Source organism: Pituophis catenifer, unplaced genomic scaffold (genome assembly GCF_029215685.1).
Source record: "Pituophis catenifer annectens isolate HBS135680 unplaced genomic scaffold, rPitCat1.0.hap2 SCAF_8, whole genome shotgun sequence".
Lineage (NCBI taxonomy): Eukaryota > Metazoa > Chordata > Lepidosauria > Squamata > Colubridae > Pituophis > Pituophis catenifer.
This window is the reverse complement of record NW_027256888.1, coordinates 30,265,758-30,289,920: the sequence shown is the minus strand read 5'-3', so window position 1 is coordinate 30,289,920 and position 24,163 is coordinate 30,265,758. Positions and strand designations below refer to the sequence as shown.

The following is a 24,163-nucleotide window of genomic DNA, read 5'->3' as shown; positions in this document are numbered from 1 at the left end:
TACCTTGGGGGCGGAGCTGAGGTAAGGAGGGGTCAAGGGGTGAAGGGGTCTGTGGGTTTTAACCCTTACAGGTCATAGCCTCGTGATGAGAGCATGTGGGTCAGGCGTTTATACATGACAGCCTCTACTTTCAGCAACCCAATCCAGGCGCTGGTGGGTGGGTAGGGTGGATCTGCAGAGAGTCGAGGGTTAACTTTTCAGCATCCCGCAATCCAAACCCAACTGGCTTCTCCACGTCCCAAGGAGACACACACACCCCTGCGCTCAGCAGCCACTTCGACCGGCTTCACCTTCTTGCGCTCTACCAGAGCCATCTGTTGCAAGCCAAGGAGGATGCGGGGCAATGATCATGTCTCTGTCTCGAAGAACTCTCTCGACTCCAGATGGGTTTCGCAGTTGTGTCCCTGAGTCAACGCCGGGGAAGGAGCAGAAAGGCAGCCATAGTTTTTCCTTTTCCATGCCCTGAAATCTTTTGAGACTAAGAAGAATCTTAAATCTCTAAGGAGAGATTGGGACCGGGGTGCTTATTTGCCGAATCAAATTTTCAGAAGGAAAAGAAGGAGGGGGTGGGGGAGGGGGGGAGAGAGAGATATTCAGATTCTTCAGGTATCAGTTTTAATTTAGTCTCAAAAGATTTCAGGATTTCATGCCTCCGTCTGCCTGTCTCTCGGCAAGGAAGCTTCCCAGAGAAGTGGCCGAAAGCTCCCTGTGGAAGCTGCCAATCAGAAGTCCTGGGGGTGCCTGCTTCCAAGGGAATGGCTCGGCTATTTCAAAGTGAGCGGCCGGGAAGCTGAGAGACAGGCAGACAGATGCTGTACGCACTCTTGCCTCACTCACCAATTGAAAACAGCGCTAAGCTGCAGAGAGCGGCAAACTCCAGAGTTGAAAGAGGCTGAGGAGAGGAAGGGCCAGGATCGGAGTCAGCCAGGTGGAAAGGGACGTATGTGGTGCCATTCCCCCTATAAACGCAGTGTCCATCTGCCGCTCTCTCGGTGAGGAAGTAGCCAAGCCGGTCCCTTTGAAGCAGGCGCCCCCGGGGCTTGTGATTGGCGGCCTCCACATGGAGCTTTTGGCCGCCTTTCCCCAGAGCCACAAGGCATAGCAGCTGCCTGCTCCTCCCTCTCTGCCTGCCGCCTGTCCTCAGCCCCGCAGCGAAGTTTCGGAAGCATCGGGGAAAGTTTGTGCACTGTGCTTGGGGCAGGATAGCAAGCCACTGCTGTCGCCAGCATCATGGCGAGCAGGCCAGCTGGGTCGGAGATCAGCTCTCTGCTCCTCTGGCAGCTCGCTTCTTCCCTGGAGAAGGGATGGCGGCGTACAGCAGAAGTGCTCTCGGCCCTAACAGGGAAGCTCCGAACGCACGGCTTGCTTGGACTCCTCCCTGCTGGGAGCCGCAAGCTGCAGGGGGAAGGGCAAGAGTGATCGGCCAGCTCAGGTGCACAGGGCTGCATTTGCTAGCTGGGCGGCTGGCTGCCCCGTCCGCTGCTCCTTCTCCAGCGTTGGCTGGTGGCACAGCAGCAGGTGTGATGGGGGTTGGGTGACAGGCCCAACCACAGGCAATGCAGTGGTGGGTGTTGGGTGGGGGTGCCCCGCTGAGCCAGGGAACAGCGGCTTTCAGGGGGAAGGAGCCCAGGGAAGGAAGCCATGCATTCAGAGCTCACTAGCTACTGGTCCACCAAAGCCCCGCCAGCCGCACCTGCTCAGCCTGCAGCTCCCAGTAGGGACAACCCCAGGCAAGCCGGCATTCAAAGCTTCCCCAGCGGGGCCGAGAAAGCGGCCGTCAGCCAGGGAACGGTGGCTCCCAGTGGAAAGGAGCCCAGGCAAGCCACACGTTCAGAGCTTCCCCAGCAGCGCTCTTGGCTCCGCTATGCGCTGGCTGGGGAACGGCTGTCTTGCCACTGAACGGGCCGGTACCTAGTTGTCCTCTGGTAAGAGGAATGCCGGCCCTCTTGGAAAAAGTGGGGGGGCAATGTTCGGGGACACGCATGCGCAGTGCGGGGCTCATGCGCAGGGGAGCATGGGACTCTTTCCTGTGTGCATGCACAAATGGAGGCGCACACTGCACTATCGGTGCCAGCATGCGGGAGCACAACAGTGCTCCTGGGCTCAGACTTTTGGCACGCAATGCCAAAAAAGTTCGCCATCACTGTCCTAATGTATCACTGTAGTATATGTGTGGATCCAAGCAATGTGGCCTTTTGAAATTGGCAAATAGAAATTTTGTCAATACTCAAATTTTCTAAGTGCCATCCAATATTTTTTGGTATTGCACTCAGTATGGCAATAGCTGCTGGGAACACTATGGCTGGTTTATTCCATAATCTTTCAATTTTGTGTCAAGTTTGAACCACTTTGCTTCTTTCAAAACCTTCATGCTTTTCAACTTGCCTATGAACTGGGGGGAGGGAAGGGGGAAATAGAATGCAGAGATCATGAGAGCATGGAAACCATCAAGGTGCTTGAGAAAGAGAGGAACTGTTCACATAACAAAAGGTCATATCATAATTGGACAATATGATCCCCCAGGGGTGGGGAGAAGGGAAAGCTATTGCTTAACTAGGCAAGCATTTGCGCGGGAAAACCAGAGCTGGGTTTGTTTCTTCAGTACCAAAATGGTGTATCCAATAAAGTTTTACTTTTGGGAATTCAAATCTCCTGAGAGTGTTTCCTTGTTTTGGGTTCGCTAGTTGGACAATTGACACTTTGACTTTCGGATCTAGATATTCTCCAATTCTGTGATCTATTCTACTATCTCCTGGCATTGCCACATCAACTTTTTTCTTCTCAACCACAGTTAAATATTGTGCATTATGGGCCAAAAAAACCTTTTCCAACATACACCAGTTTTATTATATGTTATCCTTGTTTTTCAATAATTCAGCTATAGCAGGTGTTGGCAACCCATGGCTGTGGAGCCGCATGCAGCTCTTTGGGCCCCTTGCTGTGGCTCCCTGCCGAACCAGATCCCACCACTGGCTGGCCCCGCCCCTCGCCCTCCCCTCCCAGCACCACTACTCAGCACCAACAAGGACTGGAAGAGGCAAGCACAGGGCTGCTTTGCTCCTGCTCTGGAATATAGAGCAAGTCTCAATCCGCTGCCGTTGCCCTTACCTTCTCGGGCGAGGAGTGACTGGGAGGGGGAGGGGAGGGGCCAGTCGTGGGTTCAGCCAGCAGGAACTACAGCAGGGGGACTAAAGAGCTTCATTTATCTGGAAACCTGAAATGACTCTTGATTTAAATCATATGGTAAAAAGCACCCAATGAAGAAGAAAGAACAATATCAGCACAAAAAACAAAACAAAACAAAAAACCAAACCTTGCCTGTTTTTGGAAATGGTCCAAGAGGGAACACACACACCTGAGAGAGAGAGAGAGAGAGAGAGAGAGATGAGAGGGAGAGGGACATGAGAGAGAGAAGAGAGATGAGAAAGAGAGAGTCAGGGAGAAAGAGAGATGAGAGATGCGGGGGAGAGAGAGTGGAAGAGGGGGAGAGAGAGACAGATGAGAGAGATAGAGAGGGAGATGAGAGAGATGAAAGGAAGAGAGACAGAGAGATGAGAGAGAGAAAGAGATAGGGAGAAAGAGACAGAGAGAGACAGAGAGAGACCCGTTTCCCACAGAAAACACTGGGAGCCACAAAACCTGGGTAGCAGTAGCTGGGGGGGGTGTCATGTGATTGGGTGTGAGTGAGTGGCATCGAGTTGGCCACGCCCACCCACGTTTTGTGGCTCCTGGTGTTTTCTTTTCTGTGGGAAACGGGTCCAAATGGTTTTGAGTGTTTAAGGATGCAGACCCCTGAACTATAGAAATAAATCATATTTAATTACTGTTTTATTTTCTATCCTTGGCCTGCAAATTAGTGGTTGAATCCATTTTACTATAAATTGTTTCAATTTATCCCTAGATTTTCATTTAATTTCTGCTTTAATTAACATTAGGGAAATGTGATATGGAATATGTAATTGTAACTCATTATTTTTAGGAACGTTCACTGATTTTCTAGGGATAGAAATCCCTATTTATATTTGATTTTCTAGGGACAGAAATTTGTATGATATGAAATGCAGGTAAATTCAAAATGAATTATATTCAAAGCAGCTTTTGACCATATTGTAGATTTTGTACACTGTATATTTCAAAATGGTTTTGAAGCTCATTTTGCATTTGGCGTCTTCACTCTTAATCTCAAATATTAGTCCACAAACTAAATTTCAGCTGAAGTGAATTTGGTTCCTTTCTGCACTCAAATAGCTTACGAGACATAGATATAATGACATTTTAGCATTCTCTACCAACCTAGTACTTATCTATCATTATTCAATTCTTTCAAGTGAATTGATTGCTTTTTCTAAAAAAAATTCATAATGGGCATTTATGACAGTTATGTATAGTTCTGAATTGAGACACACATGCAAATGGAAATGATGCAGTAATGATTGATCGACATAAATGTTCTAAATAACTTTGCTTATATCAATTTTAGCAACCCATCCCCTAAATAAATAGATTGCAACATGAATTATTGAACACTTGTTCTAATCCCCTATGTTTAATTCAAGAAAAGAACTGGTAATTACCTTGAAGTTTTTTACGGGGAGGGAATAATAACCGATTATTTTATACCTATCATTGAACAAATGTTACTTCTATACAATTTCTCAGTCCCTTTGTATCAGTGTGTGATACTGCAAATGTTTTCAGTTTTGCTTCCTTAAGCTGCCCAGCACTCCCACCAGCTGGCCAAGAGGAGCACTAAAATGTCACTAGCCAGCACCATTTCCTTATTCTTCCTTTAATTATTTAAAAACAAACAATTGTGGGAATATGGCAAAGGTGGTATCAAGCCACAGAAAACAACATGGGGAAAACAAAACACAGCAGCCTTTGTTGGGGGGGGGGGGGAGGGGGAAAACAACATGGGGAAAACAAAACACAGCAGCCTTTGTTGGGGGGGGGGGAGGGGGGAAGCCTAGGGGCTGATTTGTTGTATTACTGCCTCCCAACGTGGAATTACCATTCCACAACCACAATGGAAGGCATAGCAAATACGTAAATCAAGGGAGTTTGCTAGAAGCCTCACAGCATTGTGCCACACATAACCCCCCAAAATTTAGATTGCTGTCTCTCTTGCAATCTACTGAACAGTATTATAACATACTGTATTGACATGGCCATTCATGTATCTTTCACATCTTTTCGTCCCTTAACCAAAGCAGCTCAATCCTTTTCTTAATAAGCTATTACATTTGAATCTCTACTGTTTTTTAACTAAGGGTCCCTTTTTTTTACAGTATTGGTGGTAATATGAAGCTTTCTTTGCACCGGTGTATCCGTCTGTTTTTTCACCTCATCTCCCGAACCTGCTCCGCATAGCATAGCATAGCAAAGCAAAGCAAATAGGATAGGTTTTTTTTTCCTGGGTCCAGACGCTGTCAGCTTGCCCGATCCACGCTGAGCCAGAAATGATAGGGAAACCTTTCCAAGAAAACAGTGATGAAAGGTTCAACTAAAGAGACCTTATACCGAGGAGGGAGGGAGGAAGGGAGAGTCGAGGGCCTGAGAGACATGAGTGGGCGAGTAGATGGGCCGGATCCAGGCACTAGCCTGGGGCGACTGAAGGGACGGGAGCCGAGATGTTTTAAGGGAAGGGAGAGCCAGCTGGTCTACAAAAGGGAGCAGCACTCCTTCGGAAGAACTCTTGCTCTCTCCTCTCCTCTCTTCTCCTCCAGTCGACTCCCTCTCGGGAATCGTGTGCGAGAGGCGCTCCGTGCTCCTCCCGCCGAGGGAAGCGGGAGTTCCAGGAAGTAGTAGATAGGCGGGCAGGACGGCTTCAGCGCCGAGAGCCCTGTGGCGGTCGATTTCCTCCATCTCGGAGCGAAGCTCCTTCCTTGAGGCGGGGCGGTCTCCCGCCTCAGCCCCCTTTTAGGGAGGAAGGAAGGAAATAGGGAGGGGCGGAAAGAACAGAAGCAAAGAGGAGCCTCCTCTATACTGGGTGGAGAGAGCGAGCGCGACGGCGGCTCCTCGCGGGAACAAAGAGGCGCGAAAACGCGAAGGCTGAGGGGAAAGGGGCTATTCTTCTTCTCGCTCCAGCGGCCGCAGAGATGGTGAGTTCTGGGAAAGGGAAGTGGAGGGCATGTTGATCGCGAATAGCCTCTCCCGGCTCTTATCACCTGGAAGCGGTGCTTCGCGCCGGGCCGCAGTAAGGCTCTGCGGTGGCCGTGGGGACACTCCCCTGGGATAGTTCTTTCTACAGCGGCTAGGTCGGTATTAGCCACTCCAACCTTGGATCGTCCACCTTTGGTAACGAGGCACAGCCACTAAACCGCATTAGCCCTCCAGCGGTCTCCTGGCAAGGCGTGTATTTCCTGAGAAAAGGCAAGGTCTTATCTCGCCTCTTGCTTATGGAGATAGATTTGGTCTCTGTCGTATGCTGAGCAGCACATCACTATAACGCAAGCTAGGTACGTACGGGAAGCCATAATGTTTAATTTACACTGTCCAGTTTTCAGAAGCACGGCTTTTTATATTGTTACATTTGGTTCCATTATTGCTGTTGTTGTTTCGTTTTCACCCAAAATCAAATACTAACATCTTTCCTATATGCATTGGAAGCAGTTCAAGGATTGTCCTTGGCCTTGGAGTGAACTCTTAGTGAAGCATCTATTTAATGTTTCTCATCAAATCTTAAGGCATCATCATCTTGCTCTGTTAGCTGCTGTCCTGTGCTAGGAACCTTCTGTTATTGACTCATGTGTGGGTATGTATGTATGTATATATATGTGTGTGTGTGTGTATGTATGTATGTATGTGTATATATCTATATATCTATATATCTATATATATAAATTAGAATGAACAAGTCGAAATAATTTAAGTAACATCTATCTTATCTATCTATACAATGGATGTATTTAAAGTAGCCTTGCCAATGAGAATAATTTAATTTTTATCAGACTGCTGAAAAGGTAATCATTTGCTGAGTGTAGATTTCTGTTAAATACTGCTTTGGAATTCTCACCAGAACCCATGTTGATACCTTATTGGAGTACCATATATAATGTCTCCAATAGCGTAACTATCTTTTTCTCTTGGGTGAAAGTTTGATTAGCTTCCCTAATTTTTCAATGTGAATTTTAAGAGATAGTTGTTAACTATGTATGTTGCTTCTAATAATAGAATGTCTTTTTGTTCTAATACCAAATTTTGATGATCAAGCTGTTTCTTTTTCATAATTGCTTTCCTATTTACATTGAATTTTCAGATATTATATACAGATTTTAAAATATCTGCTTATTACATTACTTTTTGTTATAGAAAGGAAACTGACTTAAATTCCATATTTGAAAATATGAATAGAAATGAAGATTGCTAGCAGCAGTAATTAATGTGGACTGTGTAAACTTTTTGAAAGTTAATGATTTTGAATGAGTTTGAAAGTTAATGATTCTGTGATCTTGGCCATTATACCGACTTCCTCTGTTGAAAGGCATAACAATACCTTCTAATGATGCTATTTCAGTTAAGGAGGCACTAATAAGATTTGTCCTTTTACATCCCAAGATTTTGTCATTATAGAAGCTGTAGAGAGAGTTGATATATAAAAACTATTATGAAAATGTATTCCCAAAATATATCATGTCTCCAGATAAATATTAAAGCAATGAAGCCTGGACTTTAGAAAAGAATACTTAAAGATTTTTTTTTGTAAAAACTTTTGTTTTTAAAGTTATTGATTTGTTAGGCTGTCTCAAAAGAAACACATTTTTTGCTGTGTTGGAATGCCGTTCTCCATTTTCTTTTGTATTAATGTTTTTTTTTCCTTTCTCAATTTTCAGAAAGAAGAGTGAAAAGGCATGGATATAACATGAATTACTTAACGCGTTCAGAAAAAATAGGAATTATTTCTCAGTTAACTAAATAAAATGGATGAGTCAGTCTTATTGGATCTGTTGGAGTGCCCTGTCTGTTTAGAACGTCTGGATGCTTCTGCAAAAGTTTTGCCTTGTCAACATACATTTTGTAAAAGATGTCTCTTGGGCATTGTGAGCTCACGGAATGAACTTCGTTGTCCTGAATGTAGGACATTAGTAGACTGCAATGTTGATGACCTTCCTAATAATATTTTGCTTGTTCGACTACTAGATGGCATCAAACAAAGGCCTCAGAAATTGACTAATTTAATGACATGCTCAAATTTATTAAGGGCCCAAACTAGCACTGTTATTAATTGCATTCAAAAAGACTTACATAGTTCTCAAAGTGGCCAGCAACAGAGAGTACAAGCACGAAGTCCACCTGTTAGGGTAAGTGACCAGTATGCTAAAAATATATATGTTGGGGATGTTTGACAATCCAAGGAAAGTAGAATTATGATGTGATTCATTCAGAGGGCTCATCTAGAAAATTCAACATTTTAACTTAATGAAAAGAAAATTAAACGTAATTTTAAATATATGGGGATCACATGGAGCATTGACTGCACTAGTTCTTCGTTGCTTCTGAAAGCAATGGCAGAATCTAAAAATAAAAATTGAAGGAAACACAATTTGGTTAAACTTTAGAAAATATTTATAATGGAATTAGTTATTTATTGATGGAATTGATTTCCTTGACTACATTGTTGAAAGGAGTAGGGAAAAAATGGATGACTATCTCCTAGCAATGTTGTAATTTCATCTTGCATTGTAGATCTTGCACTCAATGCTACAGCGACTGTTGGAAGCTGTAATCCAAAATACTTATAGGTAGTAGCATCTGCAGCAATATGATACCAAAATGACAATTCATGCACAATATCATCATGCAAATACTGCCATTAGGTACTTGCAATCCAAAGTCAGACACAAATATTTAAGTTGTGACATTTGCATGATGTTTATTCTTTGTCATTTGCCTCTATAGAAAAGCAATTGCCTGTATTAGATTAATATCTCTGGATTACATTATCACCAATATATTCCTTCCTAAATAACATTTACTGGTAGTTGATTAAAAAAAAATCCTGTGTTTCTTTAGCTTAGGAATGCATTGTTTTTTCTGCCTGTTTTCTCTCCCTGAACTGAGGATGTTATGGACAGCTGTTCTTCTACATTCTGAATTTCAATTTTTGACCTCAGTGTTATATTTGAACTGCTATAGTTAAGCTTAGTAATGAAAAGAATGTTAGAATGCTTTGGTAAGAACCTATGATTCTTTTTTATGTATGGGTGAGAGAGAGAGCACACACTTATTTTTTTTAGACTACCATTCTAAAATATATGTTAAATTTTGGAAACAACAGGTTTAGGCCTGAAATGAAGACCTCTAAGAAATATCAAGGTTATAGGAAGAACTGGAAATTCAAAACATTTTGCCACTTTATGGGAAGCTGCTAGGAGTTAAGCTTGACAGACAGGAGACTTTACTTTTTTCCTAACCCTAATGTTTTTCATATAAATAAAGTTAAAATTAAAATGTATGTTTTCAAATGGTATTTGTGCAAAACTTCAGTTCTTAATATTATACCTTGCCAACTAGCCAAACTGCCAACTGCAGTTTTTTCCTTGGCTTTAATTGTTTAAGCTAAAAACTATATTCATTAGATTCCTGCTTTTCAGTTTCTGGGGCTAAAGACGTTTCAGATGTTTCTCTAGAACAGTTGAGGAAATAGTCAGCCAACAAAGTCTTTAAATTTACTGTCACACAACAAAGATACTTAGAATGCAAGAGCAACAAAATTTCTGCCTGTTTCTTGTTTAGATAACAAAGGATGCTAGTTAGTTTTTCATGTATATCTACTTATTCTTTTAATTTAGAAAAAAACATCTGAACCATTCCATTAAAATTGTATAGTTCAATTTAAGGACTTAAATGTTTTCAGTTCCATTCAGTATATTCTTATATTCTTATACTGCGGCTTGACTTAATTTCATGGCAATTCATATCCCTGAATGTATCAGAGTAGTTATTTATTTCAACTTTATTCAGAAATTAATTGAAAAGATAATTTCATAAGATGATTTATATAAATTTATTTATGCTTAGTAGCAGGTCAGATTAGATTCCTTAAAAAGGTTTGCTCTCATCCAGTAATATTTGCATGTGCACTGCCTCTGGGTATAGTTTAAATTTGCTGTGCAGTGATTAAGTGCTTCATCAGTTTTGAAGAATGCATTGTAGTTAGATGAGAAATAGTTCAAATAATATAAGGAGTGAACAAAGACTTAAAAACACTCAAGTATTTAAAGTATGTTTTGTTTAGTTTCTTGACTTTCCCATACTTAGAACATAGACTGTTATATCCTTGTAGAGATTGGCTCCCCACAGAGATGCAACTGGTTGCTAAGAAAAGGAAAAGATTCAAAAGCTGTAAGATCCTTTTTATATTATAGTGCAGAGGTAAGCAATGTGAAGTGTTGGATTACAACTCCCTTAAATTCCCACTAGCATGAGTTGGATCAGGGGTATGGGAACTGTATTCTAATGTAATATAAATAAACACCTGACATGTAATTTGTCTGCCTTTTATTTCTTTGTAATTTGTCTAAACAATGTAATTCTAGTGCCAGGCCAAACCTGATAAATATGTTTTATTCAAAAATAAATATTATTTATTTTGAATATTATATTGGGATGTATTTTACTATTTACCTGCCTTGTATCTAAGTTGTGAGTCTTTCAGAAACAGTTCCATGATAGATCATGTCAAAGACATTTATTTATGCTCTTGAGCCTTCTACAAGTATTCAGGATTGCCCACAAAGGACAGAGATTATTTTTCTTTTTTCTAAAAATTTATATGAAAAATAAGCTTTAAAAAAGCAGTTCTAAGAATCAAAAGTAGTTGATTTAACCAATGTTTCTCACCTTTGGCAACTTTAATATTCAACTTAGTCTTCAACTTCCAGAATTCTCCAGCCAGTATACTGGAGAAGCCCAAGGAACCTCCATTTACCTGTATGCTGCTTATACAAATGCTGCGTATTTTTAAAAAACCCCAGTGTTTTAAAGAATTTTAGTATTCTGTGCAAATAATTACAGGGTCCAACTTTTTCAAAATTTTTAGAGAAAAATAAATAGTGCTGACTATTTCGCTATTTGGAATCTGTTCTGGAACACTAATCATTTATTCCTATATGCTTTGCAGAAAAGGAAGTGCAATCCTATTTCATTTTTATTATATTGTGATTAAGTGATATAAACAAAGGATATATTTAGCCAATATTAAATTATTGTTCATAGTAAATGTATAAAATGGGACAATGTTCACATCACATACCACACTGTTCTGCTTAAATTAAACTTCTTTCAGAAAAAAACAATGTATAGTCTTATAAAGTCTAACTTCTCAAATAGTATATAAGCAATAAGAATCTTTTATAGAGGTTAATTGTTATATGTCTTCATTGGGTAGGTTCAGACAAGTTTCTTTGAAATTGAGAAATGTAATTCATGCTTTTTCTTCTCCTTTTTTACAGCTTGTCTTTTCTCTTTAGTTCAATTAGAGATATCTGATATCTTTCATTTATTATTGTATTTTAAATTTTAATTTCTATCCGATCTATCATACAGTATTTTATGCATCAATAATGTTTTGTAAATAAAAAAGAGTGATTATTTTTTAGTGTTGACCATGTTAGGAATTATGCTTGATTTCCTAGAAAATATCTTGATTTGTGAATTAGCTCAGATATTCTGAATATCTGTAGGGATTCCTCATACCAGTATCCATGTAAGTGTTAAAACAAGTAAAATAACAGCAGCAATATCACAGTTGAAGCCTCATCCTTTTTCTAGTGCTTTGATATCATATAGATGTAAAAAAGGATTGGTTGTGCTATTATGGTTGCCTTCTCCTCATAGGTAGGAAGGATGTATATGCTTGAAAGCGATTAACACTTTTCTCACTGTTTCCTTGTACAAACAGCACCAGTAACACATGATTGCTATGATGTCATTTATATAAATATCTAAAGGAATTGTTCAGATTTAGTCTCATAAATTGAAATAATGCTGAGAATTATTGTCTCAAAATACCTCAAGATTATACAAAGCGAGCAAATTCTTAAGCATGTACAAATTGTTCATCCATCTCATATTTAATTTAGAAGTTTTGGGACATTTTAGTGGTAATATTTATGGTCAGAATTCCATTGATAGCAGTCTTCCTTCTTCTCTTCTCTTTCTATATGCTAGATTTAGAGGAAATCTGTTTCTCCTTCCCATGTAGGTTGAAACTCAGATTTCAGTGAAAAGAATGGAAATGGCAGTTTTCAAAATAGAAACTAAAGGTGTCAAACATACTAATAGTTTTATATTGAAGATAGGATTTCAGCAGATTTATTTAACCATGCACTGTTATTTATGGAATTCAGCTACTGAGGAATCTAACAACAGGTACAATTTTGAATGAATCAAACAGGTTTTTTTTCTTTAAGGCAGGGGTGTCAAACTAGCGGCCCACAGGCCAGATGCGTCACACACAGGTCACACCCACCCCGGCTCTGTAAAGGCAAAGAATGTTGTGATATGTCATAATTATATTTGATTCAGTACGATCAACCTCAGTCTCAAAATGATACATGAAATAATTTTTTCACAAGTTTTCTGAACACCAACAGGGAAAAACATTTCATATATTTTTAAATAATATTGTTAGTTGTTAACTGATAATGTTTTGTCATACTGCTGAATTTATTTTCTAAAAAGTAAAAAAAAGTATTTCTATTGATTTCTATTGGAATGAATTATTTGGAGTGGGTCTTTTTTTGTATGGGCAGCTAAGTTAAAGAAAATGTAGACTAACATATAATGCTGTGCTGTATTCAGTATTACATTGGTATTTTTAAACTTAATTCAGGAATGTTCCCTTATGTAAGAGGTATTCATTTGATTTACTATGTATAAATTATTAACATGGATTTTTAATTAGTTTTTACCTAGTTTAAAAGCTGAATTCTGAGAGATTTCGCAGTGTCATTGAAGACATTTAAAGATCCATATCCATTAAGGGGGAATTTAATAAAATTTAATAAATTAATTAAAATAGATTTAATAAAAATGCAATGAGATTTAATGAGAATGCATTAGAATAGAATTCATAAGATTATAATATTTTGCTTTCACAAATGCACGCGTACAATCAGAAATAAACTGTTCAATAAAAATAGATTCATTTCATATCTGCTAATTATAATTTCTGTCCTTTAAACTAAAATTTAAGAATTTGTGCATAATATCCAAATATTCTTTAATTTTCTCTTCTGAAACGTTTTCTTGCTCATACAACTTTTCATCATAATCTTGAATTAGTTTTAGTGGAAGTACCTAAAGTACCAGAAAAAGTAAAAGCTATGTTAAATGAACGAATATCAATGATGGAATTGTCAGAAGTGATTAAAAGACAAAAGAGCAATAAAACACCAGGACGAGATGGGCTGCCGGCAGAATTTTACAAATGTTTACAAGATACTCTAGGCCCGTGATGGCGAACCTATGGCATGCATGCCCAAAGTGGCACACAAAGCCATGTCAGCTGGCACGCAAGGCCTTGCCTGTTTGTCTTCCAGGTTTCCAGCATGCATGCATGTGCGACGATCAGTGGTCTGCGCGGGCAGCAGTTCTGAAAACCGGCTTGCGTATGCGCGCCGGCCAGCTGACCGTGGGGCACGCCTGCGCGCTATAACCCGGAAGTTCAGCTTTTCTGGAGCACAGCCCCAATAAGCAAACCCGCATGTGACGTTTCCATGCAACCTTTTCGGCACTGACCTTTTCGCCATCACTGCTCTAGGCCCATCAATGTTGGAAGTATTGATGGATGCAAAGATACCAAATTCGTGGATGGAAGCAAATATTACTTTGATTCAGAAAGAAGATTCAGATATAATGCAGATAAAAAACTACAGGCCCATATCTTTACTGAATGCTGACTATAAAATATTGTGTTTCCCCGAAAATAAGACCCTGCCTTATATTTTTTTGAACCCCGAAATAAGCGCTTGGCCTTATTTTCGGGGAGGTCTTATTATTTTGGGGCGCGTGGAGCAAGACGGGGCTCTTCTTGCTGTCTTACCTGATTTCCAGCTCTGTCTCCCTAACCAGACTGGCTGTGCATGCGTTTAAATACTTTCGGGGAGGCCTTATTTTTGGGGAAACATGGTATATGCTTCAATAATGGCAGAGAGACTAAAAAGGTTTCTAAATGAATTTATACATGCAGACCAAAATGGCTTCTTGCCTAAAAGACAGATTACAAACAATATGAGAATGATTTTAAATACATTGGAATATTATGAAGCACATCCTGGAAAATAAATGGCGTTGACCGTCTTAGATGTACAGAAAGTATTTGATAACGTAAATTAGCAATTTATGTTGTCACAAGTAAAATCTGTGGACTTTAGTGAGAGATTTATTAACATGATAAAGGCAATATACCATAAACAAACGGCAAAGGTAAAAAGGTGAAAGGCAAAGAATTTTAATATAAAAAAAGACACAAGGATGTCCACTATCTCCTTTACTATTTATATTGACATTGGAAGTGCTAAATAGAAATATTAGAAAAGGCATGGAAATAAAAAAAGGAACAATATAAGCTACAGGCATTGTGGATGATTTGGTCTTTATCTTGGAAGACCCACTAGAAAATGGACTTAAACTAATTAGGAAAATAGAAGAATATGGTGAAGTTGCAGGACTGAAAATAAATAAAGAAAAAACAAAAACAATAGTTAAAAATATTAGACACAGAAAAAAACTAATGAGGAAAATAGGTATACAGATAGTCAAGAAAGTTAAATATTTAGGAATTCAACTTTAGTTTAGCATAGTCAATGAAGCAGAAGTAGATGTTTTTCTGAACTCCCTAGCTTTCTCCATGATCCATTAGTTGCATAATAATTCTCCAATGCGCAGCTTGGAGAATCCAAAGCTTCGGGTAGTTCAATAGTCGAGTAGTCTACACTGAGTGTGTTCCTTTAAATTTTTTCCTCTTCAGACATGCCCACTTGCTCGACAGAGCCTCAGTTTAGTTCACTCAGTCAAGCCTGTGACACTGTCTGAATATTTCTCCAGTTATTCTACTTGAATATTGTTCCTTCCGAAGCTTTGGAATTTCCTTGGATTAGAAGTTCTTCATTAATTTGGACTCTATGGCAGGGGTGAGTTGCCTGGGGCTCCAGGCTGCTTGCCCGCTGTTTCCTTCTTCATTCCGGGGAGCTTCCAATACACATCCAACGCTTCCAACCATCTTAATTGCCGCCCGGCGTGTGGGTAGGCTCCCCGGCTTGCCGGTAATACCGCCCCCGCCATTGACTTTCATCTTCTGGGCGGTTTTAGAGTTGCGGCCCTGCTCTCAGCGGCACGCTCTAAAGACCTTGGGGATTGATTTCGGCGTCGGGATCGCTTTTGAGTGATCGCACGCTCCCAGCCGCAGAGGGATTTCGCGCTGCCGCCTTCTTCGCCAAGCTTTGGCTTCGTCTGGCGAAAAGTCTCGGCTCGGCAATTTCTTGGACCCTTTGACTTGCGGGAAGCGCTGGGAGTACCTTTCGGACTTGCGCGCCATTTCTATTGCCTCAGGCGCTGGGAGCTTAACTTTGACAGCTCGCGCCTTATTTCCCTCATTCTGTCAGCGATTGGTGTTTGCGCGTCCCTCTTCAGTTGCCGGCTGATCGCCCTTCTCAGCAGGGACTGCCCAGCTCGAAACAAGCAACGAAATCCAGCCCTATTTCTGATGCTTCCTGGCTGCGGTTCTAGTTCGGGGGTTTTTCCCTTCCCCTTGACAACCTCGCTCCATTTTTTTTTTTACTGTCTACATTTCAAGACAGGCTAACGGCTGCCTCCATCTGCCTGGCAACAACTCCGCGCATGCGCGATAGTCTGCTGGAGGCCGACAGGCAACTGCCCTGTCAAATATCTCTTCTCAGCCCCTTATTCCAACGTGACTTGGCTCCTGGATGTACCCTTGGAATTGACTTACCTGTCCCTTTTTTTTCTTCATTCCAGTTGATTGATCCTCGCCTTGCTCCCCCCTTCCTTTAAAATAATAATAATAATAATAATAATAATATATATATATATATATATATATATATATATATATATATATATAATATTTAAAAAGAAGAAGAAGAAAATAATAATAAATATTTTCTTACAATTACCTTGTTTTTTTTTTTTTTTTTTTATTGCAAAAGTTTTACAATTACATTTTCACCCCTTTTTTCACCCCCCCACCACCCTCCCCAAACTTCCCATCCTCCCTAACCCTCCCTAACCCTCCCCCCCCAGACTTCCCTATTACATACTCATAACTAATAACACTAATAAATAAACCTGAACCCATCCCTCCCCCTATATAATTTTTCCTCTTTGTCTCTTTACATTAAAATATTTCTAATACATTATTTTCAAATAAAAGCTATTTGATACTTTCTAGTTTGGTATTTGTTCTGAACATATTCTATCCACCTTTTCCATTCCCATTCATAAGTCTCTTGTGAACAATCTTTTAAATACGCTGAAATCTTCGCCATCTCTGCAAAACTGGCCATCTTCAAAGTCCATTCCTCGATAGTAGGCAAAGCTTCATTCTTCCAGTATTTACCTATCAACAATCTTGCTGCTGTTATCATATACAATATTAGTTTTATTTCACCCCGTGTAAAACCCTTAACTATACCCAATAAAAACAATTGTGGAGAAAATTGAATTTTTTTCTTCAAAACATTCTGCATGACCCACCAAATTTTTATCCAAAAAGCCTTAACTTTCCTACAGGTCCACCATACATGATAATACGTAGCATCCAAACATTCGCATCTCCAACATTTTGGCTGAACATTAGGGTACATACATGACAACTTTTTAGGATCTAAATGCCATCTATAAAACATTTTATAAAAATTTTCTCTCAGGTTTTGCGACTGTGTAAATTTAACATTCTGAACCCAAATTTTTTCCCAAGTTTCCAGCATCACTGGTTCTTCAAAATTCTGTGCCCACTTAATCATACAATCTTTAACTAATTCCGTTTCTGAATCTCTTTCTAACAAAACATTATAAAGCCTTTTAATATGCATTGGACCTTTCTCTCTTATATGTCTAACCAATTCTTCCTCATGCAACATAATACCAGTTTTTTGGTCCTCTTTCCATCTCATTTGTAATTGATTATATTGTAACCAGGTTAAATTAATCCCTTCGTCCAACAGTGTCTGCAATGTCTTCAGCTGCCATCTGCCCGCATCTGTAAAAAGAACCTCTTTATATAAAAACCCCCCGAGTGACATTATATTTGTATTCCACAAGGTATGACCAAGATCCAGCCATAGCGGTATTTTATAATCCCATTTGAGTCGGTGCTTCTTCCAAACTTTCATCAGGGAGTCTCTAAGTATATGACTTTTAAATACTTTATCCACTTTATTTTCATAGAATAAGTAAGCATGCCATCCAAATTCAAGATCAAAACTTTCTGCATTCAATATTCCAGCCTTTTTATTTCCAAACCAGTCACTTGTTAAAGTTAAAGCTGCTGCATCATAATATAACTGTAGGTTTGGGAGTTTAAGGCCTCCTCTTTCTGGAACATCTTGCATAATTTTCAATTTCACTCTCGGCTTTTTCTCGTTCCAGACAAACTTATTCACACCAGACTGCCAGACTTTCAGTTGTTTATCACTTTTAAGCACCGGAATCATTTGGAACAAAAACAGAAATCTTGGCAAAATATTCATCTTAACTGCTGCTATTCTTCCAAGTAAAGACAGTTGCAGCTTTTTCCAAGTCTCCATGTCTTTCTGAACCTCTCGCCACAACACCTCATAATTATTTTGAAACAATTTCATATTTGATTCTGCAACCTGAATTCCAAGATATTTTACCTTAGGTACAATTTCAAAACCTGCCCTCCTTTCAAGCTCGTGTTTACGATCTTGTGTCATATTCTTAACTATCATTTTAGTCTTTTTTGAGTTCAGTTTAAAACCTGAAACTCTACCATAGTCTTGTATAATGTCGTTCATCAGGATTATTGATTCCATTGGTTGTGATAGGGTAACAACCAGATCATCTGACCTTGTTCATTGCCATTTTCCCCTGAATATGGCCGAGCGTGAGCTTTCTTCAGAGCTTGAGGATAGTCCAAGTTCTCCAGAACCTCAGCTGGACAGGCCAAACAGGAAGTCTAGGAAACGCTCCTCCCACGCATCTTCTTCATCTGCGGCTCCACCCTCTAAAAGGTCAAAGTCCTCATCTGCTGCAGCCAAGGACGCTTCCAGGAGACACAAGGCCCTGGAACGACAGTTTGAAAAAGCACGCCAGTTATCGGACAAGGCCTCGTCTTCCCGTCAGCCGCCTCCACTTTCACCTGTGGCGGAGACGGGTTCAGGCCCATTAGCAATACCATCAGCTGCTGCAACCGTCTCTCCAGTCTGGGCCACCTCAGCCTTCCGTTTTCCAAAGCCAGGTCCAGCTTGGTGGCCCTATGGACTTGTCTTGTGGTGCCTCCCGTCTTCAGAGGGCTCAGCCTGAGGCAACCTTTACTCCCACAGCTGCTGGCTTGCGCGTTGTGGATTTGGCGCCTCCACCTGTCCATTATGATATCCCTCACCTGATATCTGAGACTGTTTCCCGCACTCTGGCGGCGAACGTACAGCAGCCAGTACAATATGCTACCTGGCCTCAGGCGCAATACCTTCCTCCTCCTCCTATCCCCTGCCCGTCCCAGCCGACTACATACCAGTATCCTTCCATGGTACACCCGGATATATCACGTCGTGAGTACGGTCGTTGCGGGGAGTCATCTTCGGAGGATAGTGACGCTGAGCTCCAAGATTTGGAGTTCTCCGACGATGAGGACATGCCTCCGGAGAAACCTACCTTTTCTGGCCTTTTCAGACCATCACTATTTAAGTCTCTTCTGCATAAGGCCAAGTTGACTACGAAGATGACTGATCCGGTCCCGCAGTCAGATCAACCAGGGCCTTCTCAACCGCATGAGGCATTGTTCACGGCACCTAAACATGAAGCTGATTTCATCCCGTGTCCACAGCTGTTCTCGGAAGTGGTTCAACGTTCCTGGGCCTCGCCTTCCTCATTGCCTGCCCCAACAGGCCTGGACAAAAAACTATATTGTTCGGCTCCTTGTCTTCAGGAACTACTGCAGCTGCCAACGGTGGATGCTCCAGTTGCCAATCTGACTTCCTCATCAGTGATCTCCAACGATGTGGCGGATGGTCTACATTCGGAGGACCGGACCAGAATTTACTTTCTGTCGGACACATAATGCTGCAGCATGGGCGGTCAGAGCGGCTACTTCAGCTTCATGCTTCAGTCGAGCATCCTTGATCTGGCTCCCTCCTGAAGATACACGTCTCCACCAAGATGTAAACAAGCTGGTGGCGGCGACAGAGTATACGGCGGACGCCTCACTTAATGCCGCGAAATTTGCATCGCGGGCCTTAGTGTCCTCAGTCACTTCTCGCCGTTTGCTGTGGCTCAAAAACTGGAGGGCTGATGCGAAGTCCAGATGGCGTCTGGCTTCGATGCCTTATAAAGATTCCCGCCTCTTTGGGGACGCCCTAGACCCCATCCTTGTAGAGGACAAGGATAAACGGAAGGTCATGCCGTCCTCTTATAGAAGAGCAGAATGTAAACCTTCGTCCTATTCCACCAGGCAGCCCTTTCGGACTGACGCCGGACCTTCCGGGTCCTTCTCCTCCAGGCCCTACTCGCATGGGTTCGATCGCTCATTCGATAGACCTTCCTTCAGAGACTGCGGACGGAAGCCCCCAGCCACCAAACAGCCCTTCCGAGGTACGGGCGCACGTGCCTTCAGAAGAGGAAAATGACTACACACACCTTCCCATCGGCGGCCATCTGGGACATTTTCTCTCTCAGTGGGAGTTTTCAACGATGGACGCCTGGGTGCTCCAGACGATCCGCCTGGGTCTTACCCTGGAGTTCCACTCTCGTCCCCCCTCCCATTTTGTACAACGTCCTCTCGTCCAATTTAGCCAAGCGTCAATTAATGGAGGCAGAAATCCACCACCTGCTCCAAATACGGGCCATAGAACCGGTCCCCCCCCAACATCGGGGGACCGGCTTCTACTCAGAGGTAGAGCCCAGGTGAGACTTGGCACACCAGGAACAAAAGGAAGTCCAAGTTGCATTGTAAATGCGGCACGTAGACGGCTGCCTGGACGCTTGAATAGTGGGGATCGCATTGCTGGGTACATTGACTCTCCTTAGCAAGATCCTCTCAAGCGCCAGGCGGTCAACTGCAACCACTGGGGTTCTGGGTGCAGCATGACCCCCTGGCTGAGAACGATCCTGTCCCCTGGTATCCGCCATGGCCGTGCCACCGACAGGTCCATCAAATCCGCAAACCAGGACCTCCGTGGCCAATGGGGTGCGACAAGAATGACGTCGGCCCTGTCTGCTATTATCCTGCGAATCAGACGAGGAAGGAGAGGCAGAGGGGGAAAGGCATAGAGGAGACCTCTGGGCCAGGGAGAGGTGAGCGCGTCGATTCCTTCTGCCTGAGGACAGGCACCCGCCCATTTGCCACGGCCAGTTGGCCAACTCCCCTGAGGCACCCTGTGACGGAATGGGACTTTTCGCCTCCTACCTTTGGCCGCGCCTGCTTCTCTGCCAGGCTTCCGCCTCGGGTGATTCTCTTCTAGCTTTTCTAGCTTTCTCCCACTTTACAGCCCATTTTGCCACCATTGTTAGGTGAGTGGTTGCAGCTCGTGAATCTGGCTTCCCCATGGACTTCGTTGGTCAGGTCGCAAAAGGGGATCACATGACTCTGGGACACTGAGACCACCATAAGTAAGAGTCAGTTGCCAAACATCTGAATTTGGATTACCTGGCCATGGGGATGCTGCAACGGTCATTAAGTGTGAAAAACACTGTCCCTTTTTCCAGTGTTGTTGTAACTTGAACGGTCACTAAGTCAGTCACACAGTCGCTAAGTGAATCTGGCTTCCCCAAATCTATGTTGCTAAGGGAGACAGCTGTTCAGTGAGCTTTCTCCCACTTTACAACCCATCTTGCCATTGTTGTTAAGTGGATCGTTGTTTGAGTCAGTCAGACGATGGTTAAACGAAGCTGGCTCCCCCAGTGACTTTGCTTTTCAGATGGTTGCAAAAGGGATATCACGTCACATGATATCACGTCACATGACCCCAGGATGCTGCGACCGTCATAAATGCGAGTCAGTTACTATGCATCCAACTAAATCACGTTACCATTGGGATACTGCAATGGTCATAAGTGTGAAAGATGTGTGACAACAGTGGCGTTGCAACTTTGAACAGTCACTATATGATACGGTCGTAAGTTGAGGACTACCTGTACTGTTTTCCAATTTGATGGCAATCTTTCACTTACGACCATCATAGCCAGCCATCACCAATGTCGTATGTCCATACTTAATATGGCGGGCAGTGGGGGGGGGGGAACAGCAGCAGGATCGGGTGAGGGGGGGAGAGAGAGCAGAATCTTACATACAGACATACGACATCGGTGATGGCTGGCCATGATGGTCGTAAGTCAAAGATGGATTGAGTAAGATGCGTCGAAACTCACTTTAACAATGCTCTTGCTTAGCAACCAAAATTTTGGGTTCAATTGTTGTCGTAAGTCAAGGACTATCTCTGCCTTCCTCTGCATGGCGGCCTTGCCTAGTAAACTACTTCCCTTTTCTGGGAATTTCTCCTCCGTGTTAGAGGCACATCTAATTATATTAAGATGATATAAGGCCTCCTGCTGGAGCAGGGGGTTGGACTGGATGACCTCCCAGGTGCCTTCCAGCCCTGGATTGCTGTGCTGTTTCAAAGCATCCACTGAAGCTGCGTCTAGTGCTAGGGTTTGTGGTCCTTCCTTCGTCTCCTTTTTCCCTCCTCCGTTCCCACCCTCTTCCTTCCTCTTTTCTTTTCTTTTCTTTTCTTTTCTTTTCTTTTCTTTTCTTTTCTTTTCTTTTCTTTTCTTTTCTTTTCTTTTCTTTTCGTCTCCCTTCTCTCTCTCTCTCTCTCTCTCTCCCCCTTCCAGTGGTGAAATGTAAAATTTGTTACTACTGGTTATGTGGGCGTGGCTTGATGGGGGGGGTAATGTGACTGGGCATGCCAACTTTTTTTTTTTATCTTTTAAAAGCAATTTTTCTACAACCTCTTCGGCCAAAGACGTTGCAGAAAAAAAATGCTCTTAAAAGCCTCTGACGATCAGGCAATTCAGCTGGGATCATCAGAGGCTTTTAAAAGCATTTTTTCTACAACCTCTTCCAAGAGGTTGTAGAAAAAAAGTGCTTTAAAAGCCTCTGACGATCCCAGCTGAGCCGCGTGATCATCAGAGGCTTGTTTTTTTACTTTTAAAAGCATTTTTTCGGCTGAAGAGGTAGAAAAAATGCTTTTAATAGTAAAAAAAAAAAAAGCCTCTGATGATTGCACAGCTCAGCTGGGCATGGGGGTGGGTGCAGGGATTTTTGCTACCGATTCTCCGAACCACCCGCCGCCATCGCTACCAGATTGGGCAATCCAGTCCGAACTGGGAGCATTTCACCCCTGCTCCCTTCCCTTCCTCCTTCCCTCTCTTTTTCTAAGACTAGGATACCCACCCGAAATAAAAACTCCTTTGGATGAAGCTGGCTTCTGGCTCCCAGCATTGGCAACTAGCTGAATGGCTGGCGGCTAACTGTCCCAGGAGGCTAAAAGCTCGGGACTAACAGTGTGGCGTCAAATGGGCCATGCTGAAGTATGTGGGTCAGAGGGGCCAGGGCCGACTGGCCATGGTGAATGGGCGGGGGGCGTGTCAGCCGAGGAGAAAAGCTAGAGGAGAATCCCCCGAGGCGGAAGCCTGGTAGAGAAGCAGGCGTGGCCAAGGGTAGGAGGCGAAAAGTCCCATTCCGTCACAGGGCACCTCAGGGGAGTTGGAAGGCCCATAACAGGCTGCAAACGAGTGTCTCTCCACTGAGGGGAGATTTTGGCAGGAAGGATTTTTTAGCTCCTGAATGGAGATGAACTGCACCAGACCTCCCAGGTATTTCCCCACCCACCTGAGGCAATCTTCACTCTTTATCTTAGTTTTCATTTAATGACCTGTGAGATCACTTAACCACAAGTGGGAGTGCAGAGATTGTGCTTGTTGACTGAAGCAATCACATGATATCTCAGTTAACAATGAACATGATTCCAATCTGAATTTTGGTTGTAAATTGAGAATTACCAGTACGATTGTTCTGTACCCATGGGATATGCACAGATTAGACTCACACACATACCCTTGGGGGTAATCATCTTCAGTTTTAAAATCATTGGTTTAGATCAGCGGTTCTCAATCTGGGGTCGCGACCCCTTTGGGAGTCGAACGGCCATTTCACAGGGGTCGCCAAAGCCCTCTCTCGCCCCCCCGCCTCCACTCACCCTCCTCTCTGCTCTGTTGGATCGCTGGCCAATAGCTTACCCCGCCCACCCCCAATCTGTTGCTGCCTCCTGAGTCCCAGCTGATGGCTAGAGGGAAAAAAAAACTGTTTAAATTCTTGCCGCCGGGCTTTGTTAAATTGCTGGCTCGCCCCGTCCCTCTGCACCACTATTTATTGCCAACAAATAGTGGGCGAGGGGCGGGCAAGCCAGCAATTTAACAAACAGTTCGGTGTTTTTTTTGTAATTTTATTGCCCACGGAGCTTCAGCATAGGCTAATTAGCCCTTGATTAGATCGGCTCCCGACCCTCAGCTGATTTGCTCTTAGCTGTTTTGCTCAGGGCTTGCTGCTTGCTGGAGCAGATTTTTTTTCCCCTAGCTATGCTGAAAAACGAAACTGGAACTGCTTTGCTGTTGCTGCAATGTTGGAAAATTAAGGCAGGCAGATTTCTTTTCTTTTTCCTCACCAAAAAAGGTAGGTGCAAACAATGGGAAATTTAGGGAAAAAGAGGAGAGTTCAAGATTTTAAAACACAAAAGAAAAAAAGCTCTATTTAACTAGGGAATTGTAATAATTGAGATACTATTAATTGTATATTGTGTTGAAAGCAGAAATGGTTAAGTTGTGGTTTGGAGGAATATATGGGGGAAATTATTTGGTTTATTATTATTGGTAAATATAATTAATTGATTTGTAAGAAATTGGATTGCATGGAAATAATTGGAATATTCATGTTCATATTGATTAATATACAAAAAAGGTAGTT

At 42.4% G+C, this 24,163-nt stretch overlaps 1 protein-coding gene across 1 annotated transcript in view; it reads left to right on the top strand.

Moving 5' to 3' along the window:
* The first annotated feature begins 7,919 nt into the window (after nucleotides 1–7,919).
* SH3RF1 (SH3 domain containing ring finger 1) overlaps nucleotides 7,920–24,163 on the top strand; it is an 84,517-nt gene continuing 68,273 nt past the window's right edge. Inside the window, exon 1 of the mRNA XM_070948569.1 lies at nucleotides 7,920–8,300. Within this exon, the coding sequence (XP_070804670.1) occupies nucleotides 7,920–8,300 (381 nt within the window). The remainder of the gene's footprint in view (nucleotides 8,301–24,163) is intronic.